Genomic DNA, 18,322 nt, shown 5'->3' with positions numbered 1-18,322 from the left:
GCAGCCTAAAGACCCAAGGTGTTTTTACAGTTCGGGACTGCGTCGCTTTAACAGACAATTGCGCGGTCGTGCGATGTGGCTCCCAAACAAAATTGGCGTCCTTTTTTCCCCACAAATAGAGCTTTCTTTTGGTGGTATTTGATCACATCTGCGGTTTTTAGTTTTTGCGCTATAAACAAAAATAGAGCGACAATTTTGAAAAAAAAGCAATATTTTTTACTTTTTGCTGTAATAAATATCCCCCAAAAACATATATAAAAACATTTTTTTTCCTCAGTTTAGGCCGATACGTATTCTTCTACCTATTTTTAGTAAAAAAAATCGCAATAAGCGTTTATCGATTGGTTTGCGCAAAATTTATAGTGTTTACAAAATAGGGGATAGTTTTATTGCATTTTTATTTTTTATTTTTTTTTTACTACTAATGGCGGCGATCAGCAATTTTTTTCGTGACTGCGACATTATGGCGGACACTTCGGACAATTTTGACACATTTTTGGGACCATTGTCATTTTCACAGCAAAAAATGCATTTAAATTGCATTCTTTATTGTGAAAATGACAGTTGCAGTTTGGGAGTTAACCACAGGTGGCGCTGTAGGAGTTAGGGTGCACCTAGTATGTGTTTACAACTGTTTGGGGGTGTGGCTGTAGGAATGACGTCATCGATCGTGTCTTCCCTATAAAGGGAATGACGCGATCGATGCGCCGCCATAGTGAAGGACGGGGAAGCCGTGTTTACACACGGCTCTCCTCGTTCTTCAGCTCCGGGGAGCGATCGCGACGGAGCGGCTATAAACAAATAGCCGCGCCTTGGTCCCGGATCGCTCCCCGAGCGGACCCGACCTCCGCATGTAGCGGGGGGGGTCCCGATCGGACCCCCCACCCGCTAATAGGCGAGGACGTACGTGTACGCCCATGTGCCTGTACGTGCCATATTGTGGACGTATATGTACATGCGGGGGTCGGGAAGTGGTTAAAGCTATACCCAAAAGTCAATTGACCGGAGTATCCAGGATAGTTTGTAATCAGGCATTGTGTCAGAATCGCCTTAAAGTGGAGGTCCCCCTAAAATTTTTTTTAAAAGCCAGCAGCTACAAATACTGCAGCTGCTGACTTTTAATAAATGGACACTTTCCTGTCCAGGGTGCCCGCGATGTCGGCAGCCAAAGCCGATCAATCATTCGGCTCTCAGCTGCCCCCGCCACCATCCTCGGTGAGGGAATCAGGAAGTGAAGCATTGCGGCTTTACTTCCTGGTTCCCTACTGCGCATGCATGAGTCGCGCTGCGTGTCCTCACTGCTCCCCGCTGTCTTCTGGGATTATACAGGTATCTGCACCCCCCTCCCCCTTGAAAGGTACCAAATGTGACACCAGAGGGGGGAGGGTTACGAAAAGCGGCGGGTTCCATTTTTTGTGTGGACCTCCACATTAACAAGATGGAAGAAATACTCTGAGGGGTTATCATTCAGAGTTAGTATAGAGGGAGAGAAAGATGATGAAATCTACTTCTAAAAAAACATCAGGAGAATTCCATTTGTATCACAGTTCCATCCTTTTTCTTTTTGTGTTCACAGTATTATCAGAAAACATTGGTCTATACTCTGTGAAAATTATCCAAATGTGCCTGAATTTTTTTGCATCCCCGCTTCCGTCATATAGATAGGATAAAACATTATGAGATAGACTAGTGAGGTCTGACCAATACTGTCCATCTTCTAACACCTTGACATTTTTGGGTTCATTTCCCTGTCTGAACTGCATTCAATGCAATTCTATGTTAAAAGGCAAATTCCTGTCTCACCCACTCAATATGTTACAAATTCCATTTCCCTACACAGTAATGGGTGAACACAGAGTAAAAAGTGGTAAATCAATTAAATACTTACTATATCCATGGAGGGAAATGTTGCCATGTTCTTTTGTAGGCATCTGAACATCTTCAAGTAAGACCTTTAGCTCCTCATTACTCTCAAAAACTCTTATTTCTAAAAGGGAGAAATAAATTAACCTCATATTTCTTTATCCTATGGCGCAGCATGTATCCAAGCTGAATTACTTGCATGGCTTTCTGCCCAGTGTACGTTTTGAAGTCCAGGAGTGACAACTTTGGGTCTAAGGATCCAGCTCTACTCACCTACCCCAGTCACTAAGTCCATGAACAGTCACTCTATACCCATGCTATTCCCAATATCTTATATAATGGGTAAATAAAATGATACATAGATTGGTATAAAATGTATTTTGGATTTACGTTTGAGTAATGGAATGTTTTTGATAATTAATGAAAGGGTTATCTGCTACCCCCTGGAACGTTGCAGCTTTAGGTCATGGCTTAGGTGGATGTTCCATACATCCACATCTGACAACTCTCCCTTTTCTTATTCTGAAGGAATAGATGTTAATATGTCTGTGTCCATGTGAATCTGTATGGAAATCATTTTATAATTATCAATGAGCTGCTGTACTTGCAGGGCTCTAATGAGGAAAGTGGCAGGGTCTGCATCCCTTTAGACATGATTTCCCTTTTATGCCACGTACACACGACCGTTTTTCATGACGAGAAAAATTCCACTTTTTTAATTGGTCGTGAAAAACGGTCGTGTGTAGACTCGACGAGAAAAATGGCCAATTTTTTTTAGAACCTGCTCTATTTTTTCTCGTTGTTTTTTCACATTGTTAAAAAATGGTCGTGTGTACGCTTTAATGAGGGGGAAAAAAACACGCATGCTCAGAAGCAAGTTATGAGACGGGGAAATTAGCAAAAGCAGCCCATAGGGTGGCGCAATTCGAATGGAACTTCCCCTTTATAGTGCCGTTGTACATGTTTTGACGTACGTGTTGTACATCACCGCGCAAGCATTTTTTTTACGAACGTGTGTATGCAAGGCAGGCTTGAGAGGAATCACAACAAATCATTTTTGAGAAAAACATAATTTTTTTCCATGACATGAATAACGGTCGTGTGTACGCGCCAGTAGAGTATCTCACCAAAAATGAAATTTTTGTTGTAGGGGATATTTAAAATCTGACGTCTCTATCCAATTTCAGACTTCCGGTAAAATCAGTGAGCAAATCACAGAAGCAGGAAATTATTTCTGGGGGGGCGTGTACACCATCTGAGTACACAGTGCATCCACTTTGCCATATTGGATTGCATTTTACAGAAAATTACAGCACTGCATATTGAAAAGGATAGGTCATTTTTAATAACATTCAGTAGAAGCAGTAGACTGTAAGCCAGTTCAAGTGGACCAAAAGTCCGTACCTTGTCTTTAGGTGTGCAACTCCCTCTCATTACCGTTTCAGAAAAATAAACATCAGAGTCCTACTTACCTTGCACCCCTCATGTCTAAATGGCTGCTGCGTTTGACAGACAGAGATAGCAAGTTATTGCCTCTGCTTCACACAGATCCTGTTCCCCATGGCAGAGAAACAGAAATGGCACAAAAGCCATGGTCTGACCTAGGGGAAATATGCTGTTGCAAGCAGCTTAAATGACTATTTCCAAGCGTTATGTGTTTATTTTTATAATGCAAGTGGTAGCAATGGGCCTAAAACCCTACTGTTGTGAATTCATATATGATGTTTTTGGAGAAACAAGCTGGAAAGAGTCATGCTATTTAAATTAAATAATTCCCACTATGGCCTCCCCGTGGAGGTCAACCACACCATTGAATAAAGGGAGAGAGAGGAGTGTACTGTATTAGGTGAAAGGACAAAACTGTATGGAGGCTCTAGAAGAGAGCAGATGAATATAATTGAAATGGGAAATGTAAATGTATATTCATGGTTTTATTTTTTTAATGGAAAAAATTCCTTAGAAAATTAATAAAGAGATTTATAAAAAAAAAAATATTTACCCCTATTGTCACTGCCGCTGTGTAAAGTGTATATCGGGACTCCTGGTCCTGTAGAAAATGAGAGTAATTACGTTTTATTACTTGGTTACCATAACATAACAAACCCATTGTAACCAACATCGCATTTTAAAGTATAGTACTTCCGTGAGACAGCATAATGAAAAATAAAGTTCCAAGATTTTAATAGCTAATCAGAGTGAAAATCACAGCATTTCACTGCACAAATTCCCAAACAATAATCCAGAAGCTTCCCAATTCATCTATAATTTTATTATATAAAATCTCATAAAAATAATCCAGAGCTGACATTTGTATTACACAGTACAACATGCATTACAGTAAAACCTTGGTTTGAGAGCGTTTTGCAAGACAAGCAAAATTTTTAAATACATTTTGACTTGATATACAAGCAATGTCTTAATATACAAGTAGTGTCATGTCACAACTGAGTATAAAAGAGAAGAGAGGCACCTATAAGTGTAGCAATATGGTTTAATGAAGACATGTGAAATCGCATGCCAAATCGCAGCCTATTGCAGGCATTAGCACTGTTCCAATCAGTGCAATGCCAATTTACAGTCGCACTCATTTTGGTGACTTTGGGGGTGATTTCAATAGAAATCTGTGCATGAATCCCTTAAAATCGCTCCCAAACGTGCACTGAAATGCGTGTTTTAAATTTCAAACCTGCGTTCAGTGTGAACATATCCTCAAACTGTAAGCAATAAAAACATTGGCCATATTCCAGACACTAAATATTCATACTCACCATTGCAGTATAGAGCATAATACTTTCCATTGGTACTAAACGACACAGAGTAGTGATCGCATCTATCAGAACGCAGGTTACAAGTAATACATTGTGGACTATAAGTGTTATCCAACTTTAACCTGTAAAGAGAAGTTTGAATGACTGATAGATTATAACATATCAGCTAAGCTATCTGAGACACAAAATACAGAAACCTTTTAGATGCTAAAATTATTCTTTTGACACAACTTCAGTCATAAGAAGGAAAAACATTCAGACCACCAACACTTCAATGTTAATTTACTAAAACAAGTTGAAATTTTAATAACAAAAAAATAAATAAAAATGTGTGTAAATTCAATTAGTCAATTATGTAAAAGGCAAATTCCTATTCACTTTTAATATCCTATATTATACACATGATTGGAAAATGCAAGTGAATATTCACATTTTGTGAATAAAGTTTTTCAACTCCTTTTAACCTATTTGTGTTGCAAGAACCCAAACATTGGTCAACATCGGCAAAAATGAAAATTACAAAAATAAAAAGCGCTAACAACTAAATTTAGTTTGAACAAAAATCTAAAAGGGTAATGGGAGCCTTAACCTCCATTTTGACTGTGTGCCTTCTCCATAAAGTGATTGCAAACAATCACCTTTTAAAACAACCCATTCATTTTAAAATAGAAATGAAAGGCAAAACATTTTTGTATAGATATAAGCTTGCCAGTGAATGTCTGTGCATAGATATGAGCTTCCCAGTGAATGGCTGTGCAGTGTGGGTATGTCAGGACAAGTCTGATCATTGGAGGAGAGCAGGCTGAGTTCTCAGCATAGCTAGAGACCACATGTGTTCTCCTGCTTAGTGTGGTCAGTTTTAATTAGGAAAGCAGAGGGACTGGCAGGATTACCAAGGATTTCACATAAAGGAAGCAATACAAAGAGAACAGGATATTTTCTCATACAAGTACATGGTACAGCAGGCACATATCAGGAATATGAAGTGTTGGGCTGACAAACGCTTTAATAGGTGGTGGAGTTATACTGCAGATGGTTGACAACCATTTAGCCACTATTATTTTCCCAAAGCATGCCCATTTTTTTTTTTTTTTGTTTACTGATGCTTTCACTATTTAACCTCACCAAATGGAATTACACGCTTGCTACACCCACAATTTACAATTCACATATTTGACCTAACATTTTAAATGAGTCCCCTCATCCTGAGATACCCCTGCTGACCTAAATATTTGTTCCAGGTCACGACTCACAAACTATTAAAGCCAGGATCAAGCCCTGTAACATGCAACCTTAAAAGCAATTGAGTAAAGGCAGGTCCTATATTTGTGTACTGTCTTCCCTTGAGCCCTGGTTCACACTGGTGCATTTTGACATGCGTTTTGACATGTCAAATTGGCGGCATTTGCCGAGAATGGCACAGTCCTAATCGGTGCAATGCTGCATCTGCGGCGCTGCACCGATTTCAAAAAGTAGTTTCTGTACTACTTTTTGCGATTTCGGGCTGCGATTTACATGAACCCGCACAGATGTCTCTGAAATCACGGCTGAAATCGGGACTGACACGCGGAAGTAAAATTGTGCGAGTTCAGCTGAACTCGCACGGCTTCATTCCCGCAGCCCAGTGTGAACCTGAGCTTAAGAAGAGAAACGTTTCAATGTTATTAACTCTCTGACAAATCTGAAAAAGAAACACTGCTATATCTGCTAGAATTTTCTCTTACTTGTAAAGGTGTCGTTTTGATGGGTACCCTCCGTCATTACTTATATAGAACCTGAAATACAAATAATCAAAACTGATTTACCAATGACTATTTAAAATATTTATTATCTATAGTTTCAGTGATTCATATTTGACTGTTTTTAGCCAGACTTTGTAGAGCAGGGGTGCCCAACCAGTGGCCTGGGGGCCACATGTGGCCAGCGGAGCCCTCTGATGTGGCCCTCGACCTCCTGCTCTGGGATGACAGGTTGGCAAGCCCAGGTCACAGGTTGCCGACCCGCCATCCCAGAGCAGCAGTTTTGTGAATGAAGCTGCTGGTTGAGGAAGGAAGTGGCTGCGGATCAGAGTCACACAAGCCGATGCTTCCTGTATAGCGCTCGCTCCTGTCACAGGCAGAGTGATACCAAATGCACTCCGCTTGTGACAGCAACAGCCAGCGATATCTACAGTAGGTGAACCCGATTTTGTGTCAATCTCGCTCTCTTTCTCGGCGAGATTGAGCACCTACGAGCCCCATCGCGGGAGCCAGCGCCGAGCTGGCTTGCCGCGATGGAGACAGAGCCGTCATAGAAGCGACGGGAGATCCGACTTGGATTCCCGCCAATTCTACACGTGTGCGGCGTTTGTTATGAATCCTGAGGGGGAAGTCCCCGCCGGATTTTAACTAAAAATCCGGCATGGGTCCCCCCCTCAGGAGCATACCGGGTCCTTAGGTCTGTTATGGGTTGTAAGGAGAGCCCCCCCTACGCCGAAAAAAACGGCGTAGGGGGTCCCCCTACAATCCATACCAGACCCGTATCCAAAGCACGCTACCCGGCCAGCCAGGAAGGGAGTGGGGACGAGCGAGCGCCCCCCCCCCCTCTCCTGAGCCGTACCAGGCTGCATGCCCTCAACATGGGGGGGTTGGGTGCTCTGGGGCAGGGGGGCGCACTGCGGCCCCCCCACAGAGCACCCTGTCCCCATGTTGATGAGGACAGGGCCCCTTCCCGACAACCCTGGCCGTTGGTTGTCGGGGTATGCGGGCGGGAGGCTTATCGGAATCTGGGAGCCCCCTTTAATAAGGGGGCCCCCAGATACCGGCCCCCCACCCTAAGTGAATGAGTATGGGGTACATCGTACCCCTACCCATTCACCTGCAAGAAAAGTGGTAAAAACACAAATAAACCACACAGGGTATTAAAATATTTTATTTTTCTGCTCCGGAGGCCTCCCCTGTCTTCTTTATTAGCTCTTTTACCAGGGGAGGCTTCTTCTTTGACGTCTTCGGGTGGGTGGGGGCCGCCGTCTGGTTCTCTTCCACCGCCGGGGGGGGGGTCGCTTTTAAAAAAGCCCCCACCCCCCGGCGGGTTTCCTCCGGCGTCTTCGGCGGGGCTCTTCTTCTTCCGCTATCCCGACGGGTCTTCTCAACTCTCCGGGGGTCTCCTTCTGTCTTCGCCGCTCTCCGCTCTTGACTCGTCGCACCCCGGTTCTTCGTCTCGCTGTCCGGTGTCTTCTTCCGTGCTTTACGTCTTCTCCTTCCGTGCTGTGATGAGTTCTTCTTCCGCGCTGTGACGTCATGTTCTTCACTTCTCTTCTTCTCCCGATGTTGACTCGCCGGTCCTCCTCGCTGAAATGACGGATGCGCGCCTTGCATCGGACCTATATAGGCCTCACAGTCCCATCATGCTCTGTACCTACCCATGTGATACCTACCCACGTGGTAGGTATCACATGGGTAGGTACAGAGCATGATGGGACTGTGAGGCCTATATAGGTCCGATGCACCCGCGCACCCGTCATTGCAGAGAGGAGCCGGCGACGTGTCAACACCGGGAGAAGGAGAGAAGTGAAGAACATGACGTCACAGCGCGGAAGAAGAACTCATCACAGCACGGAAGGAGAAGACGTAAAGCACGGAAGAAGACACCGGACAGCGAGACGAAGAACCGGGGTGCGACGAGTCAAGAGCGGAGAGCGGCGAAGACAGAAGGAGACCCCCGGAGAGTTGAGAAGACCCGTCGGGATAGCGGAAGAAGAAGAGCCCCGCCGAAGACGCCGGAGGAAACCCGCCGGGGGGTGGGGGCTTTTTTAAAAGCGACCCCCCCCCGGCGGTGGAAGAGAACCAGACGGCGGCCCCCACCCACCCGAAGACGTCAAAGAAGAAGCCTCCCCTGGTAAAAGAGCTAATAAAGAAGACAGGGGAGGCCTCCGGAGCAGAAAAATAAAATATTTTAATACCCTGTGTGGTTTATTTGTGTTTTTACCACTTTTCTTGCAGGTGAATGGGTAGGGGTACGATGTACCCCATACTCATTCACTTAGGGTGGGGGGCCGGTATCTGGGGGCCCCCTTATTAAAGGGGGCTCCCAGATTCCGATAAGCCTCCCGCCCGCATACCCCGACAACCAACGGCGAGGGTTGTCGGGAAGGGGCCCTGTCCTCATCAACATGGGGACAGGGTGCTCTGAGGTGGGGGGGCCGCAGTGCGCCCCCCTGCCCCAGAGCACCCAACCCCCCCATGTTGAGGGCATGCAGCCTGGTACGGCTCAGGAGGGGGGGGGGGCGCTCGCTCGTCCCCACTCCCTTCCTGGCTGGCCGGGTAGCGTGCTTTGGATACGGGTCTGGTATGGATTGTAGGGGGACCCCCTACGCCGTTTTTTTCGGCGTAGGGGGGCTCTCCTTACAACCCATAACAGACCTAAGGGCCCGGTATGCTCCTGAGGGGGGGACCCATGCCGGATTTTTAGTTAAAATCCGGCGGGGACTTCCCCCTCAGGATTCATAACAAACGCCGCACACGTGTAGAATTGGCGGGAATCCAAGTCGGATCTCCCGTCGCTTCTATGACGCGCTTGCTGGGATGTGCTGTCACTATTCCAGTGAGTGCGAGGTGTCGGGGAGATCTCGGCACCCTGTCGCCGAGTATCAGCGCGACGCTGTCGTGCTAAAAGCACAATATCACAAACACCTACTGTAAATAGAAGATGGTTATTAAAGGTAAGTTTACTACAAAATTCACAGTATTTATGGGTATATCTGTTCTGTAGTGGTTACTGAGCTGCTTTCAAACTGATCCGCAGGTGCAATGCAGCTGCGGGTTACCTGAACTGAGCCATAGACTTCTGTTTTTACCTGCGGGTTTGTTGCGCTTTTAGAAAGTGCGCCATACCTGCAGGATATAATAGAAGTTTACGGCAAAGTGCATCTAACCTCCATAAAATTCACAGGTGCCCCGCCATGCACCCGCGGTTTGGGCAAGTCGCAGCGCATCAGTGTGAAAGTAGCCTTAGCCCTTTTTCACATGATCGGTCTGACCCAATCAGACTTACTATTTACCTCTATGGAGCAACAGATGTAAACCGACTTGTGTCTGTTTACACCCGCCTACCTAAAAAAAAAAATAGAAAGGGATCTGCCCCCTTCTGTCTGGGCAGATCGGATCAGAGGGCCCATAGAGTAGAGGGGGCTGTGTCTGTGGACATGGACCTGTCATCCTTTCGCTCAGCTCATTGTGGCCCACGACCAGTTACCAATTCGCTTAAGTGGCCCTCGCTCTTCAAAAGGTTGGGCACCCCTGTTGTAGAGGTTGCTGGAAAAATGCTTTTATAAAATATATATATATATATATATATATATATATATATATATATATATATATATATATATATATATATATATATATATATATACACACACAATTATTGCCACCATATATCTTCATTAAGCACTTTCTGTTAAATATACTCTTATGGGAAGCCACATAAACAAATGATGTGCTGGAGTCAGGTCCTACATTTTGTAATCAATAGCCCACTATGAAGAATTAATAAAGCCTACATTGTACTTTAGTACACTGTCTTGTTAAATAGTTTTTTGGGGGCTTGTAACAAGAATGCACCAAAAATACAAGGTTGGTCACATTTGGTCACATTTGAAAAAACGCAGTGTAATGCCGCGTACACACGATCAGGCTTTGGAATTGGAATTGGATGGGGCTACACACGATAGGAATATCCGATGGAATATTAGTAATTATAGAAATTGAAAGTTAGTAATAGTTGTCAAGTACAAACCTATTACTTTGCAAATTGGAAGCCACATGTGACATTCAAAGATTTCTTTGTCATCAAAAGAGTGGACATTTGAAATATGAATGAATGAATGAATGAAAAACTTATAAAGCGCGGCGCATGCGAACTGAATCGCTTCTGGGTTAAACATCGATAAACATCAGAAAAATCATTATTCAATTTTGGCCTTTCTAGGGCTTAATAAACTATAGAAGTTTAGAATATAAAGTAGTAAGATAGACCAGGTATTAGTATTTCAAATGGTAAGAGCATTCAGGTTAGGTTGAGAGTATGACATCAAAGACAACCAAATTTTGAGGAGCATCTTGTGTTTCTTAGATGAGATTTCTGTCAAATTCCCATTTACTATGGTTCTGATTAGTAAGGAGAAAACTTCAAAGAAGTTACTTTATTACATTTTCTAACTGTGATGTATCTGCCAAGAGTTCTTTATCTCAATTATATTTAAAGTGGAAGGGCAGCCATTTTGTTTTTAGTCTTGGATGCTGTAAGGTAGGTACAGAAACGCTGTCAGATTCATATTGTTAACTTTTTTCCTGCAGGAGAGCTTTCCATTCTTCAATTCCACCTTCACTTTCTGGTGGTCACAGGGATTACCCATCTGTGACACAGATAGCAAAAGTTTCTAATCATTGTCAATATATCAAAAAACAAATATGCTGAAGTTCATGGTTAAATACCTATCTTATCCTTCCCCTTTATCACCAATGTTTATACTGCTGCGTCCTACTAACCCTACTCTGTGTTTAGGAGTTTGCCCGAATATCATATGTAATCTGCCGACTTGTGGAACTGGTTGCATCTCTATATGGTGAACTACTTAATTTAAGACACAATTTACATTGTCTTTGTTAGAGAAATAGAGTAAAAACATATGTAACCCTTAGAAAACATACTGCAAATTTCTACCAGAGTTTCAAAATGAGAAAAACCCTCCTGCAGAATAAAACGTACTCACATGTAATCATCTGTTATTTTGGCAATACTGGTCACTTCATAATTTCCTTTAGTTATTTCAACTCCCGCCTAAAAAACAACCATTTTAACTAATTAATTCATTAAAAAAACTGTCAAAATACATTTAAACAGATGTGAAATGATGAAATAGTACTGAGCAACCAGATCATCAAAAATTGTAAACCGTGCAAGAGTGGTGAATAGAATTTTTTTTACTTTGTTACCCATGTTACCCATGTTATACCTGTTTTTCAATGATTGTATTAGGGGTACAAAACCATGTACTCTAGAGTAGGGATGAGCTTTATGTTCTGGTCAAACATGAGTTTGACTTGAACATTGGCTGTTCGCTCGTTCTCCGAATAACGAACAATTTGGGGTGTTCGCAGCATCCTTTAAAAGTCTATGGGAGAAATCAAAAGTGCTAATTTTAAAGGTTAATATGCAAGTTATTGTTATAAAAAGTGTTTGGGGACCCGGGTCCTGCCCCAGGGGACATGTATCAATGCAAAAAAAAAGTTTTTAAAATGGAAGTTTTTTCGGGGGCAGTGATTTTAATAATGTTTAAAGTGAAACAATAAAAGTGAAATATTCCTTTAAATTTCATACCTGGGGGTGTCTATAGTATGCCTGTAAAGTAGCACATGTTTCCCGTGTTTATAACAGCCCCTGCACAAAATGACATTTCTAAAGAAAAAAAAAGTCATTTAAAACTAATCGTGGCTTGTGGCGTCCCGGCAACACTGATAAAAGTCATTGAAAAAAAAATGGCATGGGTTCCCCCTTAGTCCATTACCATAAAAAAATGCATGGCCCCCCCCCCCCTAAATTCCATAACAGGCCGTTCAGGTCTGGTATGGATATTAACGGGAACGCTGCGGCAATTTTTTTTTTTTAATGGTGTAGGGGTCCCCCTCAAAATCCATACCAGACCCTTTAGGTCTGGTATGAATTTTAAGGGGAACCCCGCGCCAAAATAAAAGTGGCGTGGGGTTCCCCCCAAAAATCCATACCAAACCCTTATCCGAGCACGCAACCTGGCAGGCCGCAGGACAAGAGGGGGGACGAGAGAGCGCCCCCCCTCCTGAACCGTAGCAGGCCACATGCCCTCAACATGGAGATGATGTCCCCATGTTGATGGGGACAAGGGCCTCATCCCCACAACCCTTGCCTGGTGGTTGTGGGGGTCTGCGGGCGGGGGGGAGGGGCATATCGGAATCTGGAAGCCCCTTTTAACAAAGGGGACCTCCAGATCCAGACCCCCCTATGTTAATTGGTAACAGGGTACGTTGTACCCCTACCATTTCACAAAAAAAGTGTCAAAATGTTAAAATCATTGGAGTTAGAGAACTTTCTTTTCTTGTAAACTACTCTAAATACACCCCCACCCGACACGCATATAGAACCACACCCTCTAAAAAAAAATAAGAGTAGATAGTGGTTTTTCCCAAACAAATTTCACCTAAGAAGCCTAATGAGTGGAGTTGAGTTTCTGCTTTGGCCAATTCCACCAGTGGCAAAATCAGTTTTACCACAATGACTCTGCTCAGCTCCATTCAGTAACAATTTCTCTAGCCACCACTATCTCCATTACTTGCTGTATCATTTGCCATCAATCAAATCGGTCAAGATCATCCTATTTCCTTTATCCTGTTTTTCCACTTGTTTTATTTGGAGTTTGACATTTGTACACTTTCTTTATTTGATTCAAGCTGTTGCATCAAGATATCTACAGAAGACCAGCCAATGAGTTCTAGACGACAAAACTTATGCCGCGTACACACGACCATTTTTATTGTCATGGAAAAAAAATCGTTTTTCTTGACATGATTCTTGTCAAGCCTGCCTTGCATACACACGATCGTGAAAAAAAATGCTTGAGCAAAGCGTGGTGACGTACAACACGTACAACGGCACTATAAAGGGGAAGTTCCATTCGAATGCCGCCACCCTTTGGGCTGATTATGCAAATTTCCCTTCTCATAACTTGCTTCTGAGCATGCTTGTTTTTTTCCCCATCGTTAAAACCTACACACCACCATTTCTCACGAGAAAAACGTAGAGAAAAAATAGAGCAGGTTAGAAATTTTTAATGGCCATTTTTCCTCGTCGAGAAAAATGCTCTGGAGCCTACACACAATCGTTTTTAATGACCAATTTAAAAAATTGCATTTTTCTCGTCATGAAAAACGGTCGTGTCTACGCGGAATTAGAAGCTATAATCAGCATTGTCCCCCCAACAGTAATTATAAACCTCCTTTCAGATGAATATAGAGGGTGTTGCAGTTCACACTCCAGTAAAAAAATTGTAGCTGTACATAGTCTGAAACTATGCCGAGTATAAACTGAGCTGAGAATAAACATGTATGTAAACTATCCTGGAAACTAACGCTTTTGGCTCATTCAAGTGACTTACCCTTGATGAAAAGAAGTGCACATGCTTGTAACCATCTGCATTGCTAAGGATCTTGTAATATTTGGTTACTGATGTGAAGTAAGGATCGCTGGGCCCAAACTAAGAAAGAAAGAAACATCTTTTACTTACAAATAATGACTGCCGTCTTTTAACCACTTCACCTCCTTCCTGCCCAGAACAATTTTCAGCTTTCAGCGCTTTTACACTTTGAAAAATTGCACGGTCATGCAACACTGTACCCATTTAAAATTTTGATAATTTTTTTCCCCACAAATAGAGCTTTCTTTTGGTGGTATTTGATCACCTCTGCAAGTTTTATTTTTTGGGCTATAAACAAAAAAAAAAAAGAGCGACAATTAAAAAAAAAAAAAACAATGGGCCTGATCCACAAAAATCGGCCATTTAAGTTACACCACCGCAAAATCTCTACCTAAGTGCCTGATCCACAAAGCACTTACCTAAAAATTTTCAGCGGTGTAACTTAAATCCGTCCGGCGCAAGGCGTGCCTAATCTAATGGGGCGAGTCCCATTTAAATTAGGCGCGCTCCCGCGCCGGACATACTGCACATGCTCCCGACGTTATTTTCCCGACGTGCTTTGCGCGGATTTACTTTGCGCCGGGTTTTGAGAATCGCGACGAGCGTAAAAAAAAAAAGGAGTTGCAGCGGGAAAAAAATAAATAAATGACAGCAACGCGGGATAGAAGGGTATACTTTTACAAGGTGTAAACAGTTTACACTTTGTAAAAGCAGCCCTAATTTTGCGACGGCAAACTAATACTTACGGAGAAAAACTGAAGCGAAAAAGCTTTGTGGATCTCCGTAAGTGCTAATTTGCATACCCGACGCTGGATTTCGACGAGAAATGCCCCCAGCGGCGGCTGCGGTACTGCATCCTAAGATCCGACAGTGTAAGTCCCTTACACATGTCGGATCTTCTGCCTATCTATGAGAAACTGATTCTGTGGATCAGTTCCATAGATAGAAACAGGGATACGACGGCGTATCAGTAGATATGCCGGCGTATCCCTTTTGTGGATCAGGCCCAATATTTTTTACATTTTGCTATAATAAATATCCCCAAAAAATATATATAAAAAAGTATTTTTTTCCACAGTTTAGGCTGATATGTATTCTTCTACATATTTGTGGTAAAAAAAAAAAATCGCAATAAGCGTATATTTGTTGGTTTGCGCAAAAGGTATTAGCGTCTACAAAATAGGGGATAGATTTATGGAATTTTTTATTATTCATTATTTTTTATTAGTAATGGCGGTGATCTGCAATTTTTATCATGACTGCAACATTGTGGCGGAAAGATCGGACACCTTTGACACTATTTTGGGATCATTGACATTTATACAACGATCAGTGCTATAAAAATGCACCGATTACTGTGTAAATGTCACTGGCAGGGAACTGGTTAAACACTAGAGGGCTATCAAGGGGTTAAATGTGTTCCCTCAGTGTGTTCTAACTGGGAGATCACTAGGAACAGTAGATCCATTTCATGTTGCTAGGCAGAACAGGGAATGCCTTGTTTACATCTCCCCGTTCTGCCTCTCCGTGTCACGATCATGGGCCACCGGCAGACATCGAGTCCACGGGGCATGCGCCCGTGATTTAAAGGGGACGTACAGGTCCGCCCATTTGCACAGCCGTGCTATTCTGGCGACGTATATCGTCGTGCGCTGGAGGGCAAGCCGTTAATAACACTGGACAGACAGCATTTAATAACACCAAAGACAAGGAGAATGTAGTGAATTATATATATATATATGACTAATTGATATAACACTACTTACATTTCCAACCCAGCCAGTATGGCTCTCCTCATAAATGGGCTGTTAAGTAGAAAAAATACATAAAACATGAACAACAAATAAATACACATATACACCATATATACACACACACACACTCACACACACCCCACCCCCTTCAGTCTGCATTCCAGCAAGGACATGTGAACCAGGCCCAGACAAAAAATATAATCGCGGCACACTTTGAATTTGGGCCTGCACCTTTAAATAAGTCAGTGATAGCAGCTGCTTTTGTTGCATAACAGGTTCCCTTTTGTTTCTGCTGTCGGTTGCTGTTGGCACAATACCCATGAGATACATGAAGATGTCATTCAGTCCTCTAACATCAGAACCACCTAAAACTGAACTAACTAAACTGAAGTGATTATAAATAGAACATACCGTCGCACAGTTCCAGGTTGTAGAAGCATTTTCATGGTCACAGATGACAAGAACGGAAACATTTTGGATTCTTTTCATCCACTGAACTGCCAATCTATCATCTGTCACCCAGTTCATTCCACATATGTAATGGTCACTGAAATCATAACAGAGAAGCATTAGAATACGTCACATTGTACTGTTTGACTTTCAATATATTTGCTGTAAATTTGTATGGCTGAGATAGATAGATAGATAGATAGATAGATAGATAGATAGATAGATGCAGTTGACTATTTTCACCAGTAGAGGGTGCACTATAACAGTTTTAACTGTTCCATCTTCTGTTGTACCGTTTGCTATCCCTCCCAGTCACTCTTGGTTCTCTATCAGTATTTAATATTATTTTACACAAACCATCATTGTTTATTAACAATATGTTAAAACCCTACGTTTCAGCTGATTCTTTTAAAATCATCATTAAATTAACAAACAGTGCACATTCAGAGTCAAAAGCCAATTCAGAATGATTGCTATAGCCACTTCAGCCCCGGAAGTATTTGCCCTCTAAGGCTGCGTACACACGATCGGTTAAACCGATGAGAACGGTCTGACGGACCGGTTTCATCGGTCAAAACCGATCGTGTGTGGGCGCCATAGGTTATTTAACCTTTGGTTAAAAAAAAAGCAAACTTGCTTTAAAATTTAACCGATGGATTGCTAACCGATAGGTTAAAACCGATCGTTAGTATGCAAAACCATCAGTTAAAAACCAGCGCAAGCTCAGAATGAAGTCGGCGCATGCTTGGAAGCATTGAACTTCGTTTTTTTCAGCACGTCGTTGTGTTTACGTCACCGCGTTCTGACACGATTGGTTATTTAACCTGTGGCGTGACGGACCATCAGTCAGCTTCATCGGTTAACCTAAGACAACTTTCCTTCAGACCGTTTTCATCGGATGGACTGATCGTGTGTACGAGGCTTTATTGACCAGACTATTTTTTGCGATACGGCACTGCGTCGCTTTAACTGACAATTGCGCAGTCGTGCGACGCTGTACCCAAACAAAATTGATGTGCTTTTTTCCCCACAAATAGAGCTTTATTTTGGTGGTATTTAACCACCTCTGTCTTTTATATTTTTTGCACTATTAACAAAAAAAAGTGTGACAATTTAAAAAAAAAATATATATATATATCTTTTACTTTTTGCTATAGTAAATATCCAAAAAAAAATTATAATAAAAAAAAAATTCTTCATCGTTTAGGCCAATATGTGTTCTTCTCCAAATTTTTGGCAGTGCGATTGACAGAATCAGATTGCTTAGGTGTGAACCCAAATGCGATCTGACTCCAGTGTTCGAAAGAAAAATGATCCTGCACTTTTTTGTGCGGATTTGGTGGGATTTGAGCCATACAGATGTATGGCTCAAATCGCACCGTACAGACATTGCCTGTAAGTTGAATAGGAATGCGGTGTGATTCTTATCTGAATAACACGTGGTGTCCCGCACCACTTATATGTGAACCCAACCTTAAAATTGCATTCTGCTCCAGGGTAGTGAACAAAACAAAGATGCCAAGCTTGAACAGGTTTCTATAAATAACAGGTTTCTATAAATAAATAACATAGGATAATAATAATTAATAATAATAATATTAATAATTGTACTATGAACACTCTTACCCAGATCGAATTTCCGGTGGTGCAAGAATTTCCTTAAACACTAGGCTTGTGAGGGATTCTGTGTTTACGGAAACCAGTCTCACTGTGGGGTTTTTCGCTCCTGACTTGGGGAAAAAGTATAATTAAATATAAATGCAATCAGAGTTTGTAGGATTAATTTATTTTAATTATTTTAAGGCATATAACAATGGCTGTACAGTGGTATGCAGTCTGATGTCTCACAACATGATGCATTTTCTTTTGGTGCCACTTATTCCACTCAAATTGGCATTTATTGTGTTGGCAATTATGGGTGAAATCACAGGATTTCGTATTTCTCTGAGGGACTCCAGTAACAAAGGTTCTCTGTAAAAGATTTGGGTTCCAGCCCCTCCTATATAAGGCCATAATGGAGGTGTCACTTTGCTGCCATTGGACTCCCCAGTTATTTGCTTAATGTATTTTTCCAGTGATGCAATGATAGTGAATAGGCTGCAGTACAACAATGCAGGACCCAAGAAAATCTTTAGATGCCCTTCCTGGTATTTCAGAGTGTATTTAACATAAATTCGCAGCACTGTGGCACCCTCTTACCTCCCACACATTCCTATTGGCCAGAGAAAATTACCATCGTGGTACTAGACCAGCAGCATAGGCGTGCACACAGGGTGTGCCGG

General features: G+C 42.3%; 1 protein-coding gene across 2 annotated transcripts in view; it reads right to left on the bottom strand.

Moving 5' to 3' along the window:
• Window positions 1-18,322, bottom strand: part of LOC120944071 (dipeptidyl peptidase 4-like) — a 156,344-nt gene that overhangs the window by 22,146 nt on the left and 115,876 nt on the right. For both annotated transcript variants that reach the window (XM_040357863.1, XM_040357862.1), the window contains 9 exons: window positions 17,667-17,770; window positions 16,002-16,137; window positions 15,603-15,641; window positions 13,798-13,896; window positions 11,383-11,450; window positions 6,356-6,406; window positions 4,632-4,753; window positions 3,863-3,910; window positions 1,889-1,987 (listed from right to left, as the gene is read on the bottom strand). In XM_040357863.1, coding sequence (XP_040213797.1) covers window positions 1,889-1,987; window positions 3,863-3,910; window positions 4,632-4,753; window positions 6,356-6,406; window positions 11,383-11,450; window positions 13,798-13,896; window positions 15,603-15,641; window positions 16,002-16,137; window positions 17,667-17,770 — 766 coding nt within the window. The remainder of the gene's footprint in view (window positions 1-1,888; window positions 1,988-3,862; window positions 3,911-4,631; window positions 4,754-6,355; window positions 6,407-11,382; window positions 11,451-13,797; window positions 13,897-15,602; window positions 15,642-16,001; window positions 16,138-17,666; window positions 17,771-18,322) is intronic.

This window comes from Rana temporaria, chromosome 6, assembly GCF_905171775.1.
Source record: "Rana temporaria chromosome 6, aRanTem1.1, whole genome shotgun sequence".
Taxonomy (NCBI): Eukaryota; Metazoa; Chordata; class Amphibia; order Anura; family Ranidae; genus Rana; species Rana temporaria.
This window is presented reverse-complemented; position numbering and strand designations above follow the sequence as displayed.